A 26,204-nucleotide genomic window follows, 5' to 3' on the forward strand; every position below is an offset into this window, starting at 1 on the left:
TGGATTTATTTGGTACTTTAGTGACGTGTTTTAATTTTGTAACGATTCAGTAAATTTCTTCGCGTTTCAAAAGACGTAAAATATTAGTTTTTTTCTTTATGTGGTAATTAAACAGGTAACGATAACAATGACAATCAACTGAATCACTTATTTACTTTTATATAAATAGAAGGCTAGAGTTTATATTTACAAGTAAATCTATATATAAATTGGTCTAACAATAAATCTATTTACATTTATCTATAAGCTATAACAATACACCTATATAAATCTTCGATAAAGTCGAATAAATAAGATTTATCTCTATTTACCATATAATACCAGAATTTTTATTCAATTTTTTCCCATAAAAAAATTCACTATTTATTTGTCATGAAAAACTACGTATTTTGTTTATTATTATGTTGTAGATTGCCTAATGTTACGTGATCGCATAATATGACAAACTTTATTCAATCATACAACATGAAGTGGCAAGAAGCTCACTTGAATCTCATAGAAGAATTCAGGGAGAATTATAATGGGATATCAAAAAAAGAATTTAATTATTAAATTAAAAAATCTTAATAACAAGTAAGCAATGTAAAACAATTGTTATTTCTTACTCTAAAATTTGTTATTACCTGTTTCTCAATTACTCTTCTGGTTCTTAATATAAGACTCAATTTTTTAGTTAGTTTTGATTCTAAATATAAGACTCATTTATTATATTTATTAATTTTTTTAAATCACCCTTATAAATACTCTCTCAACTATAATTAAGTAGAAGAGAAAGATGATGTATTAAGAAAGATGATTATAGTATTTTAGGAAAAAATGTGTCACTTTTCTTATAATTAACTAACTTACCTGACTTTTTTAATATAATCAAATTAGTTAAATAGCTCTTATATTAATAATCGAAGGAGTATTAACAACCTGTAGAGGAATCAAATTTCTCTCTTGAAACCTGATTGCAATCTTCCCAAGAACTTGGCCCCCGGCCGTGTGACCAAATTGGACGAGAAAAAGGGGACACTTCAAATTGCTTTTTTGAAAGAAAAAATTTATTTATTCTTTTTTTTTTTTTAATTTTAAGCCTGTACGCAATACATCTTCCCAGTCAATAACGGCATCTCGAAGAAGTGAAGAACGTCAATTTGGTTCATGACTTATCTAAATTCAATGAATTTCTATCATATCTACCAATTCAAGTCAATACATTTTAGAAACAAATATCTTTCACTTTAAAATTAAAACCTCCTAACCCCTCCCCTGAATTCACGAACCCTCTCCATTCCACATTTGCCATCACCAGCTAGCTCGACAAGGACGGCGACTCAGACACCGAGTCCGACGTGTCATGACTCGGCGATATCTCAACACCGCGTATGTCCTCGATCATCTTCACCACGTGGCTCATCCTGGGCCGTTGATCTGGCCCAGCCGCGCAGCAAGACATGGCGATCTGAAGCAGCCCTACCATCTCCTCTTCAATGTCCTTGTACCTCATCAGCTCTATGTCGAACACCTCAGCCGTCCATTCCTCTCTCACCACCGATTGGACCCACCTGGGTAGGTCCGCGGCCCCGCCTCCTCCGGGCCCACCCGATTCCCCTAAGGAGGGGCACTTCCCTGTGAGAAGCTCCAGGAGAAGAACACCGAAAGAGTATACGTCGGATTTCTGCGTGTTTTTCCTACCATCCAGTGCTTCCGGTGCACGATAGCCGTTAGATCTGGGGGCGGGTGCTGCGAAAACGGACAGCCCAAAGTCTGCCACGTGTGGGTCCCCGTCCTGGTCGATGAGGATGTTGGTGGACTTGATGTTACCATGGGTGAGCTTAAGGGCCTTACATGAGCCATGGATGAAGGCCAGGCCTCGGCCCACTCCGGCGGCTATCTTAAGCCTTGTGGTCCAATCAAGTGGGGTTCTTCCGGGTCCTCGGTTCCCTGTCGGACATACCAAGTCACCCATTAATTTCTCAGTAATTACGCATTTGACATTATCTGTTTATTTTTTCCAGTTTCTGGATCAGAAAGAAATCAGAATAATATCGGGGCCCACTTAAGCACTTTGTTGACGATAAAGAACAAAAAGCAAATGGGGAAGAAAAAGACAAGTGCTTTGTAATTTTCTTTCTAAAAGGGCAGCGTCTGGAGCTTAAAAATATGAATACAGTGATCCCAATCTTCTGCAAATTTTAACAGTTGCTTTGTTTGCAATATCTAGATATTCTATTTCTATAATAAAAGTAAAAGTAATGGAAGAGGAGGAATCTCCGGATGTTCTGATATTCGCATTTACATTTGTCTTTTTTTTTTTTTTGGTGACACGCATTTACATTTGTCTTTTGTACTATATAAATAATAACTCACCCACAATGACCACATGGTCCAACTACAGGGTTTGAAGTTGAAACTGCCTTAAATGGGCCCCACAGGTCCAGCCAGCTCAATAGATAGACCCTCCTTCTCGGCTACTGGGAAATCCAGAGGAAGCAGAACGGAAACTATTGGATTGACTTATTCTACAGTAATGTATCGTATTTTTTATGAACAGGGCTGCAAGTCCAACCTAGCACGGTGTACAGTCTGTAAAGTGATAGTGCAGTGACGAAAATTCCCAGATGGTTATAATATCTGCAGATTCTGCTAATCTAACAGTTCTTTTCCCTGCAATTCCCAGATATTGTATCCTAAAGAAGCCATCCTCCCTCAAATGGTCCAACTTCACAGTTTAAAGCTGCTCTACTCTAGCCAATGACCTTATCGTCAAGAGATATTAAAGGGACATGGGCTTGATCCTCTCCAATTCAAGAACTGCTCTAATCTTAGAGGAACACATCTAGCTACCCTATAGGTGTAATTAGGATCAACAACGTTGCCTGGCTCAGTTGGCTAGTTCTCTAATGCATGTTCGGCTGCTAGCAGAATAGAGCCGACACAGCAAATGAAAGCACTATTCATCAGTTGAGAATGGTAAATCACTGTTATATTATATAAACCACATTATTAGCAGCTAAGTAAATTTAAAGATTTCATTTTCAAGCGAAGAACGTACCATGAAGGAGCCAAAACAAGCTACCATTGGTCATGTAATCGTAGACCAGCAATCTCTCGTCTGGAGCATAATAGTAAGCTCTCAAGCTTACAATATTGGGATGTCTTAATCTTCCCAGTATTTCCATGTGCTGTTCGAACTCCTTCTTCCCATTAATCAGAGCGTCCTTGAGCCTCTTCACTGCCACGACATTACCATCATCAAGAACGGCTTTATACGCCGTCCCGAACCCGCCTTTCCCTAACATTTCTGCAGAAGCTCGAAGCAAGTCCTCTAGCTCGAACTTCTTCATCCCTTCGAAGAACACCATTTGACCCCTCTCTAATCCGGCTTGGGTTGATGGGTATGGGCTTGATGAATACAAGATCTTCTCGCTTTCCAGAAGCTTCGACCTGTTTCCTTCTCTCAATTTTGCTGAGTAGTTTTGCCAGAAACAACAGTACAGAAGAAGGGACACTATAGCCAGAACCAAGACGTCGCCGACTATAATGGCTATCAGAATTACTGGTCTCATTTTCGAAGCTCCATTATGATGGTGGTGAGCGTTATTAGATGGTGTTTCGGGCGCTGCATTCTTCGCCGGCGTTGAAGGACTGCTTTGCGGCATCAATGGCGATGAAATATTGGCTCCTACAGATCCGGGTTGAATCGGTACAGCATGGACGTCCTTACATTTCACCAATGGAGCTCCGCATAAAGATGGGTTTTGAGCGAACGATGATGCGGGGAAACCCGAGACTGATTTGGGTATTTCGCCGGAAAGGTGATTACCGGAGACATTGAAGTCTTGTAGTTTGGAGAGGTTTAGAATGGAAATGTGACCGGAGAACTGGTTGTCATTGAGACGGAGGGAGAGCAGGTGAGTCAGATTGTTGAGCGTAGTCGGAATGTCGCCGGACAAGTTGTTGTGAGAGAGATCAAGGCGATACAAGCGGAGAAGCGACGTAACCGTCACCGGAAACGCACCAGAGAACTCATTGTGAGAAAGAAACAGAAGCTTCAGAGCTGTAAAATTAGACAGACTCGGAATGGGACCGGAAAAACGGTTTCGCTTCAGGCTCAGAACTCGAAGCTGAGTCAGAGAGGTTAACGGCTCGATGGAACCATGGAGATCGAGATTCTCAAGAACGAGTCGCGAAACTCGATTCTTGAGGCATGAGACAAAGACCCAGTTACAGGGGTGGGTGCTGGAGTTCCAAGATGTGAGCTTGTTGTGCGTATCAGAAGCCGCTTTGAACGCCATGAGAGCTTCTAAATCACGGTTTATGGACCCTTCAGAGGGAAGAAGACAATGAGAAACTAAGAAGAAGAAGAAGAAGGAAACAAGTAGAAAGAGGCGAGAGGATACCGCCATTGTTGCAGTTACAGAAGCAGAGACAAGGGGGAGAAGGCGGAGGAGGGGGGAGATAAGGAGCGAGGTGAGCGAGGGAGGGGGAGAGAGAGTGACGTGGTTTTGTGTGTAATGAAAGAGCAATTAATAATAGAATGAAGGGTCTTAAACGGCGAAATTAGTCAAAGTTATACAAATAATTTATTATTATTTACAGTGGAGAATGTGTTTTAATATTAAATAAAATAAAATAATAGCACTATTAAAGCTGGCAGTGGAAGGGAGGTCCAGAAACTCTGCCGAAAGAGCTTTGCATTGCAGCGAACAGAAAATGGGATGTTTGGTCTTTGGAAGAGCGATGGATCCCCCAATGTTTAATTAAAATTTAGAGTTCTAAGTTCCAGTGAAATTGGTTTTCCCTATAGTTTGATGAACTAATACTCCTTCAGTCTTAAATATAATATCTTTTTTATAATATACTACTATAAAAGAGATACTAATTTAGGACCGGAGAAGTATTTAAATTTATGCTCAGGGGAGTATCAGTGTCCGACAATACTAATAAAAAAAATACCTAAATGTAACAAAAAAAATTTAGTGTTAGATACAAGTTTTTGTTCTCAAGTTTGTTTTAGTTTTAATTTTAGTTTTTCCAATTTTAAATTATTTGGTCTCTCAAATTTTTTTTCATTTAAAATATTTATCTCCATAATTTAATAAAAAGTTAGATCATTTTGTTCCTTGAAAAATCAAAACATGTGATTTAAAATTTGAGAGACTAAAATTAAAATTTATTTATTTATATAAAATTATAGTTTAAAAGACCATAAATATTGTTTGGAGAATTACTTCCCAATGGCCGACGTCCTCAGTAATTTTTATGCATAAAAGCATATAACGTTGAATTCAGAATCGTGGAACGGTTACTTCCTCAAAGAAGTATTTATGGCTAATTTTCCTGCTAAGAAAATGTTGTAAATAATTATTAATATAATTCAAGCTTATCCAATGCTTTTTTTTTTTTGGTTAAAAGAGATAAATATTAATGAACTGAGATTAAGAGAAATTTAACTCACAATCTCTTATTTTCAGAAAGTTTTTATATGTCATTAGACCACATACTATTGGGTGATCCAATATTATTTGAATGGTTTTTTATGCCCAAAAAATTCATTCATTAAGCCTCGTCAGCATCCTTTTCCTTTTAGAAAATACGTCCGAGTCTCTCAGCTATCTTTTCGGTTTTAGACAAAAGAACTACTGCATTTCTGATAAAAGGAGATTGGAAAAACCAAGTAGTTTTTTTTTGGGGGGGGGGGGGGGGAATAGTATCCTGAGTTCTGTGGCCGTCTCTGTTTTATAGAACTTGTGAAATTGGGCCTCCAAACAAGGCATTTCAATTTCAACTGAACAACCTAGTTCTTTAAAAATAAAACAATTAACAGGTCCAGGAAAACTATGAAACACTGATATTTCCAGGCCCCAAAGCTAAAACCTCTGATTTTTTTTTTTTTGACCAGACCTCTGATTTTATATCTAAGAAAGCAACATGACAAAATTGCAACATGCTACAAACTAGGAACTAAAGTGATATAGAATGGAAGCTGCCCGAGATAGGACTCTCTGAAACAGTCCCAGAGGAAGATGACGGAGGCAAAGAAAGAACAGGCAGAGGTGGTAATTCCAACGATTCCAAGTCTGCTTCCATCATATCCACCACCTTCTTCATCGCCGGCCGATTTGAAGGTTCAATCTGTATGCACCATAAGCTCACTATCACTATCTTACTTATCACCTCTCTATCTTCCTCATTCTTGATGCACTCCAATCTCAGCTCCTGCTTTGATTTCAAGCACTGGTGAATCCAATGTGGCATGAATATTTCACCTGAACCTTCTTCCACTTCCATCTTCATTTTCTTCCTTCCTCCAACTACTTCCAACATCATCATCCCATAACTATAAACATCGGACTTGTGGGACACCCCACCAAAGTTCCTAGAAAACACTTCTGGTGCTATATATCCTGCAGTTCCTCTCGCGCCTAACAATGACACAATGCTATCTTTCTTCGGACAGATTTTTGCCAGTCCAAAATCTGATATCTTAGGACAGAAATCATCGTCGAGCAAAATGTTGTGAGGCTTTATGTCTAAATGCAAGATTCTAGTGTTGCAGCCTCTGTGCAGGTACTCTAATCCTCGAGCAACACCGATTGCAATATTGTATATAGCTTTGCAGGTCAGTTGGAGATTGATCTTTGATGGATCTGCCTGGTTTTGTATGTATTTGTCAATTGATCCACTGGACATGTACTCATATATCAAAGCTCTTTTTGAACCCTCCAAGGAAAAACCCAATAAGCTAACAATGTTGACATGAGAAGTCACACTAATGCTGGAAACTTCATTGATGAATTCTTCTCCATCACCGTTCAGTTCAGTCAGAACCTTCACTGCCACAAGAGTTCCATCACTTAACCTGCCCTTGTACACACTGCCAAATCCTCCTTGACCCAACTTGTTTTTGAAGGAGTTTGTGGCTTTCTTGATCTCCAAATAACTATACCTTTTGGCTGCAAGGTGTCCATGTTCTTCAAGAAACTGCTCAATTATTATGTGGGTCTGGTCTTGCCTGCTGTAAAAGCGTCTTCTCAAGTAGAATCCCAAAAGCAGAAGTAGTCCCACTACCCCAGTGGCTGAAACTGCTGCAGAGTAGGGAAAAAAAATCAGAATCCTCTTAATCTGCAGAATTTTGATTTGAGTTGCTTTGCTTTATATGTATTTGGTAAATTTTTTACCTGCTGCCACAATAACTCTGACCTTTCTTGATTTCTCTGCAATAAAAACCAGAAAAATACCATCAGAAGACGAAGCCACAACAAGTAGTTCAGATACTTGAACAATTCAAAATGGTACCTTTAGCACAATAAAACCTGCCCTTGGAGTCAGCTTGACATTTTCCTCCATAAAAGTTGTGACAACTATCACAAGCAGGAGATGGCTGTATACCGATGGTGATATTTTCCGACAGGAAGGCAAAAGGATTATCGACAACCTCAGCGTCCTTCGCGATTGGAAGATCAACAGGCGTGCACGAGTTCAAAAATCTGGAGACCAAATAATCATCAGAGCCCTCACGATAAGAAAGTGACTTTCTGTAGAAGATTTCTTGAGAGCAGTTATCAAAACGATGGTTATAGTACAATGACGATTCCGCAGGATTCAGATTGAGGCGGTTGTTGCAGACGAACATGGTGAAATTATTTTTTAAATGATAAGAAGCAAAAGAAGAGTTTGTGATGAAAGAAAGATCATAGGTGAAGACACTACAGCTTTTTACCAGCAAGAGGTCGTGGAGATGATCGTCTCTGATGGTAATGGTAGACAGGTCGAGTTCTGTTACATCAAACCATTTTCCACTGTACTTAATGGTTTTTTTGGCACCTGGGTCTCCTTCATAACAGCCATGAATGGCCAATAAGCCACAATCTGGGTGATCTGATGTGGTGAAAGGAAACTGAATTTGGTTGCCCAGATCTCCACAGTAAAATGAAGGTGGGCACTTTGCATATCCAACCCAGACCAGGTGCAAGAGGAATGAAACTAAGAGAGAGCAAAAAACTTGAACTGAAATCATTCTGAAACTTATTTACTGATTTAACAACCGAATCTAATTGAACTGATAATTTGCTTAAGAGGGATCAAAGGAAGAAGAGAGAAGTGCAGAAGAGTTGTAGAAAATTATTTTTTTGACCTGGACTGTGCCAGCGAACATCGATCAAAGGAAGGAAATGAGCAAATTTAGGTGCCTGGCATTAAGGTACGGTCAATGCAGCTTTCAACCAGGAAATAAAGAACGCGCATGTTAAGTCAAGGAAAAATGATGAGAAAAGTCTTAGTTCTGACTTGGTCTATTATAACGATCGAGAAAGATTTTAGGGGAGGAGGATAAATCTCTCGTTGGAAAATTATGTTCCAGGATGATGGACTGCAGACTAATCCAAACCAAACATATAAAATGTCAACCTGATCTAACTTTATTTTGAAATTTGAGCATCCATTCTCCCGTGAAATTTCTCTCCTTTTTTTTCTCTATTAAGATCTTTCCTCTTCGCTCCCATATGTTGAACCAAACACAAAGTTAATAGCTTCTTGCTAGACTTAGTATATAGCACCTCCGCTACTTAATATACAACTTAATTGATTAATTCGAAGAGGTTAAATAAGCTAAATAAATTATTTTTAACGTATTATATTTATTATTTTTATCTAAACTAATTTTCTTAACTTATAAACTGATGTATAATTCAATGATATATAAAAGTATTTTAGAGAGATTATGAAACATATGTTATAATTAAGTAATTTATTTAGTTTTTTTAATCTTTTCAAATTGGTCAACTGGATCTTATAATAAGTACTAGATGTCATATGTTACATTAGATTAGATTCTTAAACAAAATAAGAAAAATCAAGTTTATGAGGGTTTGAACTGAACTGTCATTAAGTGGCAAAGACTCATGGATTATAAAATGGTGTGTGTTCGACTTGAAACTGACTTGTTTATTTCTTCCCCTTCTATATTGCTTTCTACTTTTCAACCTTTGAATCGTCTATAACAAGCAAATGTAATTTATATTTATATTTAATATTTTAAAATGATTAAGACTATAATATTTTTTTAAAAAAAAAAATCCTTGTCTACTTCGTAATTCAAACATTTTGGGAGCAGTTTCTTATGGATGAAGATGAGGTTTTTTTTTTTTTTTTTGAAGTGGTGCGGAAAATAAGCCTTCTCAAGCTTACTGTTGTTGATGTTTGTAATTTTGCGGCCTCTTTATTCCATTGAATGCAGAAAATTTTTTGGAACTCAACTGCAAAGTTGTGTTAATGACATTATCAAGGCACTAAATTTCATTGCTCTGTAATTTTTGACAGAGTAGGCCTGCAAGAGCCAAGGAGGTAGGCAGCCCTTCAATTCAGCTCTGATGAATCCGAAGGAAAACAGAACAAAAGGGGAGAAATGAGTGATGGATAACTTTAAAGCATGAACATCAAGTTTAAATGTTTCCCAAGCCTCACCTAAGTTGACCTTTATTTATACGAATTTTGTGATACTGGGGAGCATGCTCTCCTGGATTTGAATGCTTAACAATTATAAACGGATTAACCCCAAGAGAGAAAAAGCAGTACATTATTTGTATCTATGTCTACGTGAAAGTAGGAGATATGACAATCATGATATTAAAACTCAATTCAGTTGGTGGGTAAAACCAGTCAACTAATGAACCAATCTTTTAGTCAGTTTGGTCAAAAGTTTTGAATGAACTGATAAAATAGACCTGGTTTAACATAATTTTGAGAGAATTGCGATAAGGTCCCACTTAAGAGAATTAAATACAAAAAAGTCTATTGAAATCATCAAATTAATCTGAAGTTTCAAAGGACCTTATTGCAAGAAATTTTATTTGCTTAATTATCAAATTGCCCTTATCTTTTTTTTAAAAAAAAGTATACATTAATAACTTAAAGTATAACGATTAACAATTATCACGGCAGATGTTGACAACTCATGTATTACATTTTTGTAATGTGTTGGGAAAAATGTGTTGTTAATACTTGCCACAATAGTTGTTAATCGTTATACTTTAAATTGTTAATGACAGTTTAATGCATAATTAAAAAAAAGGACAATGTGGTAATTAAATAAATAAAATCTCTTGCAATAAGGTTCTTGAGACTTTGGAATAATTTGATAATTTCAAAAGATCTTTTTGTATTTAATTCTTTTGAGTGGGACTTTATTACAATTTTTTCCATAATCTTTGATCTTTTAAATTTATCCTCATTTTAGCCCCTTAGGTTTTAAACCATAAGTTTTCGTCCCTCAATACGTAAAATAATCTAGATTTTTATTGAGTTATAAGGACCAATGCTTTAAATTTAAAAAAAAAACTTAAAGGATCAGAACCTATTATTTGAAATTTAAAAAACTAAAATCAAAATGATGACAAACTTGAGGAATTAAAAATTGTATTAGCCTAATAAATTTTATAATTTTTTTTTTCACTTGCTCAGTCTGAAATGACATCATTATTTTGAGTTATAAACAACAGATTGTCATATGTATACTTTAATAACTCAATTTTATTATGTTCCATTTTCTTATAGATTATTGGTCTTCAGAATTATATATGAATATTTTTGTATATTTAAATTAAATTATAATATTTTAATCGTAGAAAGATTGCTCGAATTCAAGCACAATTTAGATCACTGACCTTTAAATTACTGTTTCGGCCATCAACGATCTAATTTTCAATACCTTGATAGTTGATACCCACTCAAGAATTTAACTTTGTTGTTACTATTGGACAAGTGATCTGCTAAAAAATCGAATTTGGAAAAGACAAATTTGTGCCTTACGCAGCATCATCAGCAGTGAAATGTTTTTTTCAGGGCCTCACTATTTGATTCTCTCACTATTCACTAAGCCACAAGGGGACGACTTACGACTGGGTACCACATCAGCGATTCTTGCTAAGAAAAAGTTCCTTCTCATATAATTCTAGTGGAGAGCATAAACGCCTTTAAGCTTCCAAAGTTGTTCTTTTTAGTTCTCCAAGCAATACAAAAATAAACACCATGCAAAAGAATATACCCAGTATTGATTCCAAGCATCCAGCTTTACCAATCAAACAAAGTTGAAAGCCATTTGCTGATGCCTGAAAACTCAGTACCAGGTTCTCCCTGAGCCTTTGCTATATTAAAAACGCAATGCCCATCTTACATTATTTTGTGAATATTAGATACACATTCTGTTGCCACTTGACAGTGATGATCAGGTAACTACTTGATAAATGAACAAATATGGCTGCTACAAAAATAAAAACAAAAATGAATAATAATGGCGGCATAAAGAATAGGGATAATGAAATCATCAGTTAAGCAACCTATGACACTTTGATTCCACTAGGACGTTTCCCTTCCATGGCATCCTTCTTATCACGACAACCGGCGCATAGAAAAGGGCCCTGCCAGGGCTTTGAGCTGGTGGAGAAGATTGAACCAGCATGAACAGAGATGCCTTCACTTGGGGCAAGATCGACTTGGCACACAGCACAGATAAAGAGACCTGACGTTGATTGCCCTGTATTCTCATTATTCCCCAATCTGCATGAAATAATCAGAAAAGTGTTTAATATAGGAGAATCTGCAAGAATAAACATAACCTGAGTTCTGTAACAGCTATCCAACAGGGAGGGGGGGGGGGAGATAAAATATATCTCTATATTATTGCTTCTAGACAAGAAGAAAACCACAATTACTGGCATATTTTGAGATGGCATGCAAAGCTGTATAGAGAAAGGCATCCTAAGGAGAAATCAGAGAGCGAACATATTTAATTGGAAACAGGGTGTTATGTAATAGATGTTTCTAAAGCCATGCGCTATAATTCTGTCTATAAGAGCTATAGCAAAATACACAAGTTCCTGAACCGATGTCACATACGAATGCAGTTTGGATCAGACACATGCCGTGTTAGTACCCCCAGATTCGTGAGGGGTTGACAACATTTCATTGAGAATATTTTGCAAATCTAAGAAATTGTTTTCAAATGCTTTAGTTAATAGTAGCTTGGATGTGATGGCCTAAAAAATATATAGTTGTTTTGTTATGTGGGTTTCCATTTTCCATTTGGAATAAGCAAACAGTTCTCAATTTTTCATACGTTCAAATAGAATCCTTCACAGAAGATAAGAACAAGGAACTGATTCAAACGAAATCAAATCAAATCCTAGTATGTTATCAATATTCCATGGCTTTTTTGCATTATTGACAAAGAAAACTTGAAATTACAGTCCTGTATAGAACCTCACATAGTCAGTTAATCTTAATTTTGGCCACCAGAACTATTCAAATTATTATGAACTAAAATCTACTTTTTCCTCATATATATGAATGAACTTAATAAGAGAAATTATAAATGTAAAATCTTTAGTCTTGGGCAACAAATAATATTTCGTGTCATGCCATTATGGCATTATACCCAAACCAATAGGTAACCTTACGGTATAAATTACAGAGTACATGCATTAGCTTCCATGATGAAATACCAGGGAAAAGCCAGCCATGATTCACCCACCCGCCTTTATCTCTGTATTTTTAGATCATTGTATTAAATAAATATTACCCTCTACTTTGAACAACAATCAAAAGGCAGGGCACTGCCACAACAAAATTTGTACACCATTTAATTAGTGAATTGATAGTATTGAAAAGGGAAAGACATTACCTTTCAGCAAGCATAGCTGATCCTTCTTCGAATAGTTCCTCCACTATATTTATAGCCGAAAGCTTCTTTGATAGCTTACCAGCAGCATCACGAGACTTCTTCCTGAAAAGCAGAGCCCTCAACTTGTTCTTCTTTTTTGGGGGAGGTGGCGGTGGCATTACATTTTCAGGAGGAATTATGTCAACGACTATGCAAGTTGTGTCATCCTTTAACCCTCTTGTTCTTAATGCTTCCTGAATAAGAGTAGTAGCATGTAGAGACTTAAGCTTATATGACATGAAATGTTAATATTGCTGTGCATGAAGCTTCTGTCAAATCAAAAGGCAAAGAAGGAATTTTGATTTAAATTTAAACAGAACCAGCAGGAAGCATTGTTATGTACATTACCTTGACAACCTGCCTAGCAGCAAGTTCAGCTGGCAAACCCCTGCAAGATTTTGCAGCCATGTCTGAGGATAGAGCGTCCCAGATGCCATCAGAAGCAATTATAAGCCTCCCGCCAGCATTTGATAGCTATAACATGTCAAGGTCAGGTTCATCAGAAGATTGACACAGACATAGCAGTATGTCCGCTAAGGGTTTATAGTCAAAACTGTAGGTAGAAGAGACGAGAAGGAAACAAATGATACCTTCACTTGTTTGACATACGGTATTGGAACTATAAACTCCCCAACATCCATGTCTCCTATTGACCTAGAAAGGCACAAACCGCCTGGCCAACAACGAAGGGGACCAATCTACAATGAATTAACACTACAGTTAAAATAATCATGGAAGGATGGTCAAAAAAATAACACAAAGGAGTTTTCCGTTCCTAATTTCTCTCTTTTGAAAAAGACGGGAGGAGATCTGAGATGCTATGCTCACCTCTGCACCACCAACAATGCTCAGCCTCCCTACTTCACCTCCGCTAGCTGTAACACGTTCCCTCCTGTGAAAAACATGTAGTAATTTGTGATTAGCAAGTGCATAAAGGAATAGTTTATCAACGAAAACTTAAAAATTAGACACATACTCTTCAATATTCTCTTCAAGCCGGTGATCAACAGTTAAGTTTGCAACAGCTCCGCCTTGGGTGTCTAATATACAACGGGAATCACCAACAGATGCCACAGTGACTGTCCATCTATCAACTATCACAAATGTGGCTGTAGTTCCAGAAGTTTCTCCTGGAGAAAACCAGTGAAGCACACATACAATTAGTTAAGAACAAAAGATCAAACTCATCTTACTTTCGGCATATACTTCCTCTACATGAATTGTTTTAATGGAAAAAATGCTAAATTCCAAACCTCTGCTCTGAAATTCCTTGTCAGTCTTCACAAACCCAGCTACCAAGGCCCGAGGTAAAGCTTGAAGCCATTCATCCCGTCCCAGACCTCGAGGAACAGCACTCAACACATGATTTAACAGGTGCTCTCTGCTGAAAATGGCCGCAGCATTTCCATTGTGTCCATCAAAGATCTGAAGATCGGAAGAAATCAGCAGCTATCTTATGTATTAAATATCGAAAGAATAATCAGCACGCAACAAGAAAAGTAGTTGGAACATCTCAGAGTCGAAAAATTAGGAAATTTTTTTCCTCCTTGATGTCATACTGTGATGTACAGTTCAAGAGAAAGTGTCCAATATAGATGGTGAAATTACCGCAAACACAGAAAATGATGTTGAGGGATTCCCAGGTACTCGCTGACAATCGGTCTTAATTAGAAAGTAATCCTCCCCTTTCCTAGACTGAGCAGCATGTCCATAACTCACAGTGGGCTTCTCCATCTTCTCAGTCTTCATCTCCCTGCTTAACAACGCAGCGAGAGGCACAAGATCATGATGATGCCGCCTCCCTTCACCAGAGGCCATGGCTAGCCCACTAGTATCTTCTTTCAAACCCAATAATTCTAAGTCTCTAAGCTCTTTTTCTCACAAGCATGTTAGAAATCCGTACATGAAACGCTGTTAATCCTGCCTGATCAGGATAAGAGGCAGAGGAGGCAAAATCCTTCCACAATAAACACCAAACACTAATTCGCACGGAAACTCAGAACTCAAGTCTCTTTCACAAGAATTCTGTCCAACTTGATCTGCATTAATCACAAATGAAGTTGTCAAGCTAGGATCTAAGAATTATCCAGTGATCCAAGCAAGAGGAAGATAGAATTCTAAACTGCAAAAACAGTTTTCCAAGATGCGTTATACGCTATAAAATTCTGTCTGTATCGCCCACCTTGGTACCTTCATTTTAAGAACCATGGAGCTTCAATGTTAGAACAGCAACCATGGGTTGGACAAAAAGGAGGAAGAAACTTTAAGATGGGTTCACACTTTTCACAACAGCCAAACAGAGAACAAGAATTCCAAGCAGAACAATTAAAAGTAGGCGAATTACCCGCTGGAATGTCCAGGGACGCGTCCCGCGCAAAACCAGATGCGGATCTGACTGTGACAGTAAGCAAAAATTCAAAGAAGAAGAAGAAGAAGGAGCAAAATATCCGCACGGACACGAAACGCGTATTGATGACTAAATATGAACTGTAAGACCCAATAATCTAAACCCGAAATCCTCAACCAAAAACCCAATTTCAAGAGAGAATTACATAAATTGTAGGCATAAAAAACGAGAAATCATTGAATATTATGAGACCACCTCGTGTCAGCTTCGGAACAATTTCCCCAACAAACACTCGTGCAAAGATTTTTAGAAATATATAAAATTATAAGACATTTCTATGCCAAACAACAAATGCCGTGGGATCTCGGTATCTAGCCAGCTTCCACACGCTGAAGGAAGAAAGAAACTTTGCTCACTCACAAAAGCCTAGTGTCCAAATCCCCCATTCTGTTTCTACTAAAGTCGGTTGTTTTCGTCCCCCTTTTTTTCATCTCTTCTCTTTCCCTCTCTCAGAGGAAAAAGGTCGCAAACCCCCCGCCCTTTTTTCTTTCTTTTATTTTTTTTTATTGGTTTATAGTGAAACTGACAGCGAGCAACAACTCAGCAAAGCAATAAGAAATAAGAAAACTTGAGTAGTTGGGTGTGAGAAAGCGAGTTGAAAAACCTACGAGACCAATTTTCGCCGAAAACCAAGTAAAGGGATCACATCGATATTGATTAGATTAGATTAGAGCAAGGAAAGAAACAATCATGCGAATTGTGAGAAGGATTTGACTTCCATATAGTATTAATCATATTAATGTATAGATTTTATCGCTTTAAGTTCTGAAAAAATTCTTAGCTCATTGGTTTTTTAATCATTCCCGATTTCATATCAGGGTATAATCACGCGAAATCAATATTTGTTTGTTTATTTTAGAATTAATTACATAAAATTTGTTAATCATGTATAAGTAACTCTATCAACAACAACAACAATAATAAAAGTGATACCTGCGAAAATGATACTCCTTCGATCCTTAATATAAGACCCATTTAACTAATTTGATTAGATTAAAGAAGTTAGGTGAGTTAGTTAATTATAAGAAAAATGACACGTTTTTCCTAAAATACCACAATTATCTTTCTTAATACCTCATCTCCCTCTTTTACTTGATTATAATTGAGAGAGTATCTATAGGGGTAATTTTGAGAAAATTGATAAATATGATAAATGGGTCTTATATTTAGGACCAAAAAAACCAACTCAAAAATTGAGTCATATATTAAGGACCGGAGGAGTATCATTGTGTTCTATTAATAACTAAAATCTTTAGATGCGAGTTATATAAACCTTTAAAATTTAATAATAAATCTTCATAAATTTTAAAGTTTATGTAGATAGCCTTAAATTATCAATTTTTTTCCTCAAAATTTATTTTTATATGCCTACAACTTCCTTTTTTTTTTTTAATTTTAAGTCATTTGCGAATAAATAGTGAATAAAACTAATAATAAAAGTGATACCTGCGAAAATCTGAAAGTTGGAGGAGGTTAATTATAAAGTTAAGAAGAGCCTTCATTTTAAACTCAAATATGTTTTAGTCAGGGCATCAATTGATTTAAAAGATTATGATTTTATTGTACTTTATTTATTAAAGTAATTTTAAATCACGTATTAATTTTAATCAGGATTGGCACTCTTAGACAGTGAACCACAAATATCATGTTGGACGTCATTTTATAGAGAAGAAAGATGCTAACCGCGTGAGAGAGAAAAAAAATTTAACCCACAACCTTCTACTTATGAGAATAAATATTTCATGTTATTAAATTACAGTCTATTAAACAATTTCAGATAAAACATTAATTTAATGCCTTCACGAGGGCAAACTATAAACCTACGGCAAAAACATTGTGTGAGAATTAATGATTTATTAATTTCAAATTCAAAAATATCAAACCTAATGTAACACATAATTACTGGAAGAATTTTGATATTTAGTCTGTTGAATAGAAATTCTTAAAACTAATTTGTCAGAATTTTTCTTATAAGAAGACAATTTTATTTAAAAAAATAAAATAATACATAACTGACTGGGTCTCTTTACATAGAACTTATAGGTGTAATAATTTATAAGAAACTAATGATCAATTGATGATTGCCTAGTCTACACGAATATGAATCATAATTTATGAGGACTACATTTAAATTTAAAAACCTAATTTATAGGTGGTTTATAAATTATTTTATACTTGCATTTTAAAATATACGTTTGATTTCATGTTAAAAATAATAAAATTAGATTTTTCACGGAAATAAAGATTCTTTCAACCAAAACAAGCTAGTAGTATTTAACATGAAATCAAAAACTGTTTTTAGTCTTTGCCATGCGGACACAGAGGATCTTAATCATGTCTTTAAGACTTATCTTTTTGTTTTCTCACTGTGAAAGAAAGTTCTCTCAAATCATATGTACATAGATTTTTTTGGACAAGACATTATTTATTGGTTAACTCATCAACTGCAACATCCAATTCTAAAGGATTCTTGGAAAATTGGATTTTGTATAACTTGTTAGAAATTATAGGAAGCAAGAAATTACTATCTCTTTTCCGGTGAGAATTATGTTGCTGAAAATATTTTGATGAGTATTTGTGCTATAATTAGACATTCCTTAAAAAGTTTTTTCACTATCAATTTAATCATGTAAATACTGTTTGTATATCGGTTGACTTTGTATAGTTTATTTTGCAATGAGAATTACCCATTTCATTCAAAAAATACTGTTCTTAGTCAACGGCCTTGCAGCCGAAAATTACTTTTATTTTTTTTTCTAAAAAAGAACTTTTTCGATACTGGTGATCACCCAGATTTTTTTCACTGTTTAAAGAAAGAAAGAGAGGATGGGAAAAAATATATTGGATTTAGGGGAATAAACTAATTTTCCTCAAAATAGTGGGCCAAAATTTGAATTTATATGAGAAAAATATATACATATTTAACATCCCACGGTATCTTAACCCCTGTTGTTTACGGAAGGGGGAAAACTGTGCGCAAAAAAAAAAGAGAGGGGAAAATGACATATAGGTCCCAAGCAGTAGATTTTATTCATCTAGATCCCATAAAATGTCAAAGTTACTAGCAGGTCTTAAGGGACCTTAGAATAATATATTTTAATTGTAAAATAACATTATTACCCCTCAGATTCCCAATTCATGTCTTTTCCACTATTGTGATTAACAACCTCAGTAGCGACTATTAACAACCCAATGAGAAGCTGGTGACAACCTAAGTAGTATCCGCTAACAACTTACTTTATAGGTTCACATAACCTCCACAGAAGAGTAAATTATAACCAAATAGTATAATACAACAATTTTAACACTAAAATGGAAAGCTTTTCGAAGGTATTAAGTACTTTAACTAAACCCAATAGGATTATAGTATAATTTTAATGCAAAGATCCATTAACAACCTAAACATTGAGTATCAACAACTCAAGAGAAGTTGTTGACAACCTAAATAGTATCTGTTGACAACTCACAACTAACTTTCACACAAGTACTTTTAAAGTTATGTTATACTATTGAGTTATAATTTGTTTTTGTGTAGGGGTTATATTATCCCATAAAGTCAATTGTCAACAAATGCTGTCTAGGTTGTCAACCACTCCCTTTGGATTGTCAATACTCACTGTTAAGGTTGTTAATAGATCTCTGTATTAAAATTCTGTTATAATCTTATTGGGTTTGGTTAAAGTTCTTAATGCCTTCGAAAAGCTTTCTATTTATGTGTTAAAATTGTTGAATTATGCTATTTGGCCATAATTTACTCTTATGTGGAAGTTACGTGATCCTATAAAGTAAGTTGTCAGTAGATATTGTTTAGGTTGTCAATAGCTTCTCACTGAATTGTTAATAGTTGCTGCTAAAGTTGTCAATCACAATGGTAGAGAAAATGTGAATTGAAAATTTGAAAGATAGTGATACTATTTTATAATTAACATATAATATTCTAAAGTTTGTTAGTATCTGATGGTAATTTTGATATTTTATAAGAATTTAAATAAATAAAATCTACTCCTTTAGACGTGTGCCTCATTTTCCCAAATGAGGGAGTGCAGGGGAGATGGGAAAAGGTCGGGAGAGAAGTGACACGTGGCGGGGAAAATGCATGTGCTGGCAGGGTAGCAATGATGATGTGGAGGAGGGCGCATGGGTTCGGGTGCACTGCAGCTTTCATAGCTGCACTGCACTGTACTGCTCTCGTTGGACCACAATTTATTTATTTAGTTACTATTTTTTGCTGCAACCCGGGTCCACTGCCTCTCGGATTCAGGCCAATCCGGTTGGGGACCACGCTTAAATGTTCATTTTCTTGTCCTCTCATTTTGGTCAACCTAATATATTACTTTTAATTATTAATATAAAAACTAATTAACTAATTTAATTATATTAAAAAAATTATTTAAATTAATTATTTATAATAAATAGACATTGTCTTTCTTAAAATATATTTGTTAATCATATATATTAGTTATAACTACTATTTAGTAAAATATTGAACATGTGCATCTACTACAAGAGTTATCTTGAGAGAAAAAATAAATCAATATGAGAGGGAGGTAAAATGAATTGAAATCTTATATTTAGAATTAAATTAAATATCAAAATAGTTTTTATATTAAGAATTGGAGGTAGTATAATCTGCCAACGTTTTTTGAAATTTAATTCTTTCAAATTAAAGCACAAAGATTGATATATGTATATAAATTTTGTTAGTTTAAAATTTTTTTACTATTCATCATTAAAAAATTGAAAATAATTTTATGACATGATATTCTCATTAAAAATCAATTATGCATGATGGTAAATTCATTTTAAATTCTTACAAACGTTTTTTGAGTCAAAAAAAATTCTTACAAACATTTTGAGTGAAACCACATATGTAATATTTTAGCATAAAAAAATATTTTTAATTATTTAGCGTGGAATCAAGCATTTTCAAATTAGATTCAGAGCGGCCGCTAATGCATGGTAGTAATTCTAGAGAAATTAATACTGAGCAAAACTTTATAAACAATATATTAATTTTTTATTTTTTTTAACATACTTCTGTACGTCATTTCATATTGTTCTTACGGATACTTTAAACAAAACATCAAGTAATTAAAACACGCACATATATCATTTATTTAATTTTTTACCTGATTATTTATTTATCTCATTTTCACATAACAATGACGCTATGTATATGACTATTTTTGCTAAGCATAGGCATCTTCCTATTAGAAGTAATTCTATTCGAAACACTATCAAATATTAAATATGAACATCTCTCATAACAGAGATTCGAACTTTGATTCATCATAATGCGAGAAATTAACTATTTTTGCTAGGTCAAGAGTTATATACATTATTATTTTTTTCTTCATTGCATGTGAAGATTGTATGAGACATGCAGCCCTCTGTTCAGCCTATTTGATGATTGAATAATTTGGTTACATGGGTATCCGATGCTGAATAATTAAAATTTACAGGCAAATTAAAGGAGTAATTATACCCCTGTCATGCTCATCATTTATATACTGGTGTGTGTGTGCGCGAGCGCGCGCGCGTTCTACCATTTGCAGATTTGAAAACAAACAAATTATTATTGCAAAATTAGATTGACTTATTTTAGATTTGTCATGATACCTTGTTTCAGTTTCGCCTGATTATGAACATGAAAGTCGTATTTTATCACCATCACACACACACCAACTTCATAGGTATAACTAATTACATTATGTTTTAACTTAATTACAAGAAGTATTTGGATTAATTTTTTAAAAGTAAATATATACAAAATAAATACTCCATCCGGTCCTATATATAAGCTTTGAATAAGCAAATTACGTTTAATGAACTAGCAATTACAATTAATTAAAAATAATAAATAAGTTAGAAATATTTTTTTTCTAAATTTGCCCGTATTTATTAAGAAAGTAGATGAGAGGTAATAAATAAAAAAATAATAAAAGAGAATATATGAGAATAATATTAATGATAGAGAGTACTAAATATAGTCAACTAAGAACCAAATTAGACAAAAAAAAGTAATAAATATTTAGACAAACTAAAAAATAAAGCTTATATTTTGAACCAAGCTCATCTCCAAAAGTGAAGCTTATATATAGAACTAAAGAGAGCATGTTAAAAGAGTTTTATCGCAACCTATGTAAAAATATTTTCTTAATTGATTCTTGAGAGGTATCCAAACAGGCCAAATCTCCCTAAATTGAATAGAAAGGAATATTGTCCTTAATATAGGAGCCAGTTGACTAATTTGAATAAATTAAGAAAGTTAATTATATGAGTTATTTCTAATAAATAAATATTGTCTTTCTTAAAATATCTTTACTAATAATGTATATTAGTTAAAACTATCATTATTACAATAACGATCCTAGAAAAAATAGATAAATATGAGAAACAAAATAGATTGGGAGTCTTACATTTAAAATTATAATAAAAGCCAAACGAGCTCTCTGGAGATAGTGTTTTAGAATTCAAAATTTTGAATTAATCCCATTCTTTTCATAAATAAGAGTACATTTAAGGAGCTAAAATGCGTGAACACATTCTCCTCATCTACTACGAACTGCATGTATTTATGGACTGCTGGATATAGATCGGATAATTTCCATTATTTTTTTCTTTATTGAAATGTTTTCTGATAGGTGTCATTGGCCATTTTATGAAGATTTGGCATTAAGGTACCTTTGCTAGAAAAAAATTATACCAAAAAAAAAAAAGCTCTCAATTATATTCCACTGATAATACTTCTATCTATATGACATGATAATATCATATATTTTGTATGTCTGAGATAATATAAAACACATATCATGTGGTTGTATTAAAAAATTACTTATTTTATTTACTAACTGATGAATCTAGACAAATTAATTGCAGACAACAATGTCTCGACCTGTCAACTTAAAATAAAGGTACGAGATCCAAGTTTGGAGGTCTTGGGTATTGTAATTAGTTGGGATTTCAATCAAGAAAGTGTATATAAGATTTCAATTAGGGAAGGATAATATACAAGGAAAAGACAAAAAACAAATATGTAGTATTTAATATAACTAGATTGAACCCCCTGCAATTTTATTTAAAAAATCAGCCAAAACAAAAGTCAAATAAAAGAAGAAGAGGACCATTTATTACAAAATTAATCCGGCCATAATGTCATATGCTATGCGTTTGCTCCTATCACAATTATAATTTTTTTGACATCATAAATTTTCTTTTAAAATACTTTTTTATATATATATAAAGTTAATTTAATAAAGCGATAAAACAATAAATAAAAAACCCACCAATTGATCATGAAGCGTGACCAAATTGGAGGCAAAAAGTCAAAAAACAGAAACATATTACTCCTCCGGTCCTTAATATAAGACTCATTTAACTAATTTGATTAGATTAAGGAAGTTAGGTAAGTTAGTTAATTATAAGAAAAGTGATACATTTTTCCTAAAATACCATAATCATCGATCTTAATACTCCCTCTCCCTCTTTTACTTGATTATGGTTGAGGGAGTATTCATAGGGGTAATTTAGAGAAAATTGATAAATATGAGAAAGGGGTCTTATATTTAGGACCAAAACCAACTCAAGAATTGGGTCTTATATTAAGGACCGGAGGAGTACAACAACTACATGACACAGACACTAACCCAACAATATTTAAAACAGATAAAACATAAAGTTTTAACCAATATACCCAAAAGAAAGTCTGCACTTCAAGGATCAGCCAAAATTTGAGTCTCATTTTGAATCAACTGCAACATCATCAAACTAGTCACTGCTTAAAGTCCTAAAAGGCAGGAGTTTTAAAAAGACTTTCTTGATTCATAATATAAAGTGTTCTGTAACATTATCTAATATATATAGCTGTTATTTATTTATTTTTATTCTTCAATATTTTTAATGAGCAATCTCTAAAATTATTATGTAAAAGGAGTAGTTTAATTATACCCATTAGGTTAAATTCTTTAATCACACTATGTCGTGTGATTTTTATTATTAATAATGGTTTGATATTGAAATTTGTCAGTGTGAATTTTTGTTTTTTTCAAAAAATTCCACATGACAAGATGTGATTTGAAAACTCAAATTAATGAATATAAGTAACTGGACATAAGTTTTATCCTAACAAAACAAGAAAAATCTCTTGATATCTTCAGTTTACAAACAAACAAAAAATTCAATAGAAGTGATTGAAAGTTAAATTTATTATATTCTGAGACTCACAAATAATTGAAAAAAAAAGGGAAGGGAAGGATCTAATGAAGTGGATATAAATGAGTGGAGTAAATAAAAGCAGAAGGGAATTTCAGGCCAAAAAAAAAAAAAGGCAGAAGAGAAGAGAGGATCTGGGTCCGTCGAATGTGATGTTTGGTTGGGAGGCATATTCATCATAAATGCGTCCATTGGACTGAAACAAATGGTGGATAAGTGATGCTTTTCTGAGATTGAGAGCCAGCTGTACCACTTATTCGCATCAATATAATCATCATCATCATCATCCAAAAAAAAAAAAAAAAGAGAAGTGTTGAATGCATAGAAAGGTAAGATTAAAGTGCTCTATACACTGTAAATAAAATTAAGACATTAGATGCATTTAAAAAATAAAATCAGGTCCTATATACACATTTATTTTGTAAAGTAAGTATCATATGTGCATGACTTATAAACAATGTACTACTTCTAGTTCTTAATATAAGACTCTACTTGACTTTTATTTTGGTTCTAAATATAAGACCCCAATCCACTTTGTCTCTCATATTTATATATTTTTTTCAAAGTATCCCTTCTAATAATGATAGTTCTAGTTAATACATTTGATTGGCAAGAATATTTTAGGAAAGACAACATTTATTTAGTACAAATAACCAACTCAACTTACTTCCTTAATCTTCTCAAATTAGTCAACGGACTCTTATAATTAGGACAGGAGGCAGTATTATACTATTACTTTTAAATTGTGTTGACAGAAAACAATATACAACTACTCCTCTGGTCCTTAATATAGGACCTAATTGTTAAATTAATTTTAGTCCCAAATATAATACATATTTATCATATTTATCAATTTTTTAAATTACGCTTACGGATATTTCCTCAACTATAATCAAGTAAGTGAGAGATGAAGGATATTAAAAAAGATGATTATGGTGTTTTAAGTAAAACATTTTATATTTTTTTATAATTAACTAACTTACCTAACTTCTTTAATCTAATCAAATTAGTTAAATAAGTCTTATATGGACTGAAGGAATATTGTATTTAATTCATTAATTCAATTTCTAAATGGAATTCAAAAATATCTGCATTTCGGCAATAATTAATTCTCGCTGACCACGCCCTATGGGGATCATCGAATCAATAGCAATAAGTCTTGTTTGAAGAGGCTCATATACGGAACGTCTCGATATAATACCAGGAGCGGGAGATTCAATTAACCGAGATTTCTCCTCGACTGTCAATAGGTTTAACCAGGGCATTTATAACACGACCCAAATAAACCTCACTTACTAGTATCTGAGCAATTCTTCCTGTTGCTTTTACCCCTGGTGGATCTCTTTCTCATTTAAGAAAAATATGGAATCTTGGGTTACTAATTGGTCAAATACTAGGCAATCTGAAATTTTCTTGAATGATCAAAAAGTTTGCCTCGATTTGGTACCGCTCCCGCGGCCAGCACCAAAACAGTATTGTTGCGTCTCAATGCATTTCGGGGAGAACCAGCTAGCTCTAACCTTGTGCCAGGACCTACGGGCCAAGGGACAGTCTCAGGTAAACAGTTTCTATGGAGCGTAGGCCTCCTAAAAGATAACAGAGGCGTGCAAAGGTTTCTTCGGGCCAAACGGAGATTGATATCATATAAAAAGTATTACCTATGCATTTAACTAATATAATGATAATAAATATTTTAAAATAGAGTTTTTAATAGAAAGAATAAAATCTCAAAACCAATTTTTTTTAATGAAATAAGAGATCTTTTAGAAATCAATATTGCAAAATTCAAAGCAAGTAATGGAGTGAGAAAATGGGGATTTGTAGCCGAGTTCTGAAAGAGACGAGGGACAGGGAGGAAGCATCCAAGTTTTAAAACTGAAGCACTTGTTATCGTGTTGGTGGTACCAATACCCCCACCCCAAAAACGCGTGGTCCCATGTATCAGTAGTTATTGCCTTTTGTCTTAAATATATTCCGAACCATTTTTCCTAATGTAATTTTCTTAAAAATTACATAGGAAAATGACATTTAAAGACCTTCTAAGATGATGAATGACGAGAGTTAAAGATCCCAAAATTTTGACTTTTTTCAAGAAAACGAATATGGTCCTTGACTGAAATTAAAATTTTTCAAAATTTCAAAGTTGGTAATATTATTACTTTCGATCTTTAATATGAGACCCGATTGACTAATTTAAAAGAATAAGAAAGCCAATAAATTGCTTTAGAGTATTTATATTTATATTTTTTTCAACTAATTTGCCTAATTTATAAATTGATATATAATCTAATAATATATAAAAATATTTTAAAGAGATTATGTAACATGTGCTATAATTAAGTACTACTGCTGGTCCTTAATATAAGAGCTAATTTAACTTTTAATTTGACCATAAATATAATACTCTAATATACTTTGTCTCTCATATTCATTCTTTTTTTTTTTCAAAATAGTCTTGTAGTAGTTACACATGTTAAATGTTCAATCAAATGATAGTTTTAGCTAATCCATGATTAATAAGGGTATTTTAAGAAACACAATACTTAATTATTACAAGTAACTAACTCAACAAACTTTCTCAATCTACTCAAATTAGTCAACTAGCTATTATATTAATGATAGAAAATAGTAATTTAGTAATTTTCTTAATTTCTTCAAATTAGTCAATCTCATCTTATATTAAAATTGGAGATGGTATTAGTAGTCTTGAAGGGTCCTTAAGGATCATTTCTCTAGTTAATTAACGGACAGTTAATTCCTATCAGTTACAGGAATAGCATTGCATTGCTTGTCCCCCCCCCCCGGCTCCAACTAAGGACAACATTGCATCACGTGAGATTTTAAGATTCCCCAAGTACTTAAAGTATAACTAAACGGCGA

The 26,204-nt window shown here is 34.0% G+C and overlaps 3 protein-coding genes across 5 annotated transcripts; all 3 read right to left on the bottom strand.

The window, feature by feature from the left end:
* Window positions 1-1,164: 1,164 nt before the first annotated feature.
* On the bottom strand, window positions 1,165-4,425 carry LOC114749667 (probable leucine-rich repeat receptor-like protein kinase At1g68400). The gene is made up of 2 exons (XM_028938209.1): window positions 3,041-4,425; window positions 1,165-1,929 (listed from the first exon to the last, which is right to left on the bottom strand). The coding sequence occupies exons 1-2, from the start codon at window positions 4,392-4,394 to the stop codon at window positions 1,298-1,300; spliced, it is 1,986 nt and encodes a 661-aa protein (XP_028794042.1). The 5' UTR covers window positions 4,395-4,425; the 3' UTR covers window positions 1,165-1,297.
* A 1,527-nt stretch (window positions 4,426-5,952) lies between these two features.
* Window positions 5,953-8,115, bottom strand: LOC114749660 (LEAF RUST 10 DISEASE-RESISTANCE LOCUS RECEPTOR-LIKE PROTEIN KINASE-like 2.4). Its single transcript, XM_028938203.1, has 3 exons — window positions 7,288-8,115; window positions 7,170-7,205; window positions 5,953-7,076 (listed from the first exon to the last, which is right to left on the bottom strand). Exons 1-3 carry the CDS (start codon window positions 8,006-8,008, stop codon window positions 5,953-5,955), a joined length of 1,881 nt encoding a protein of 626 aa, XP_028794036.1. The 5' UTR covers window positions 8,009-8,115.
* Window positions 8,116-11,085: 2,970 nt separating this feature from the next.
* Window positions 11,086-15,486, bottom strand: LOC114749658 (probable protein phosphatase 2C 15). 3 transcript variants are annotated; one of them, XM_028938200.1, is made up of 10 exons: window positions 15,051-15,486; window positions 14,861-14,896; window positions 14,315-14,745; window positions 13,960-14,131; window positions 13,683-13,836; window positions 13,535-13,598; window positions 13,297-13,404; window positions 13,055-13,180; window positions 12,668-12,900; window positions 11,086-11,544 (listed from the first exon to the last, which is right to left on the bottom strand). In XM_028938200.1, the coding sequence occupies exons 3-10, from the start codon at window positions 14,522-14,524 to the stop codon at window positions 11,325-11,327; spliced, it is 1,287 nt and encodes a 428-aa protein (XP_028794033.1). In that variant the 5' UTR covers window positions 14,525-14,745; window positions 14,861-14,896; window positions 15,051-15,486; the 3' UTR covers window positions 11,086-11,324. The 3 variants fall into 3 exon arrangements, with proteins under 3 accessions (XP_028794033.1, XP_028794031.1, XP_028794032.1); XM_028938198.1 differs by having other exon boundaries at window positions 14,861-14,918; XM_028938199.1 differs by lacking the exon at window positions 14,861-14,896.
* Between the last annotated feature and the right edge of the window lie 10,718 nt (window positions 15,487-26,204).

This window comes from Neltuma alba, unplaced genomic scaffold (genome assembly GCF_004799145.2).
Source record: "Neltuma alba isolate B1F8T4 unplaced genomic scaffold, ASM479914v2 tig00006108_pilon, whole genome shotgun sequence".
NCBI classification, from domain to species: domain Eukaryota; kingdom Viridiplantae; phylum Streptophyta; class Magnoliopsida; order Fabales; family Fabaceae; genus Neltuma; species Neltuma alba.

Bases quoted from the DNA above. Each gene is read 5' to 3' on its own strand.
- LOC114749658 (XM_028938199.1), bottom strand. From the start codon at position 14,524: ATGGCCTCTGGTGAAGGGAGGCGGCATCATCATGATCTTGTGCCTCTC. The intron at 14,132-14,314 runs GTAATTTCACCA...TCCGATCTTCAG, and splicing joins CATCATTTTCTGTGTTTGCG to ATCTTTGATGGACACAATGG. The intron at 13,837-13,959 runs GTTTGGAATTTA...GGTTTTCTCCAG, and splicing joins CAAGGAATTTCAGAGCAGAG to GAGAAACTTCTGGAACTACA.
- LOC114749667 (XM_028938209.1), bottom strand. From the start codon at position 4,394: ATGGCGGTATCCTCTCGCCTCTTTCTACTTGTTTCCTTCTTCTTCTTC. The intron at 1,930-3,040 runs GTACGTTCTTCG...TATGTCCGACAG, and splicing joins CTTGTTTTGGCTCCTTCATG to GGAACCGAGGACCCGGAAGA.
- LOC114749660 (XM_028938203.1), bottom strand. From the start codon at position 8,008: ATGATTTCAGTTCAAGTTTTTTGCTCTCTCTTAGTTTCATTCCTCTTG. The intron at 7,206-7,287 runs GTACCATTTTGA...TTTTTATTGCAG, and splicing joins CAGGTTTTATTGTGCTAAAG to AGAAATCAAGAAAGGTCAGA. The intron at 7,077-7,169 runs GTAAAAAATTTA...CCTACTCTGCAG, and splicing joins CAGAGTTATTGTGGCAGCAG to CAGTTTCAGCCACTGGGGTA.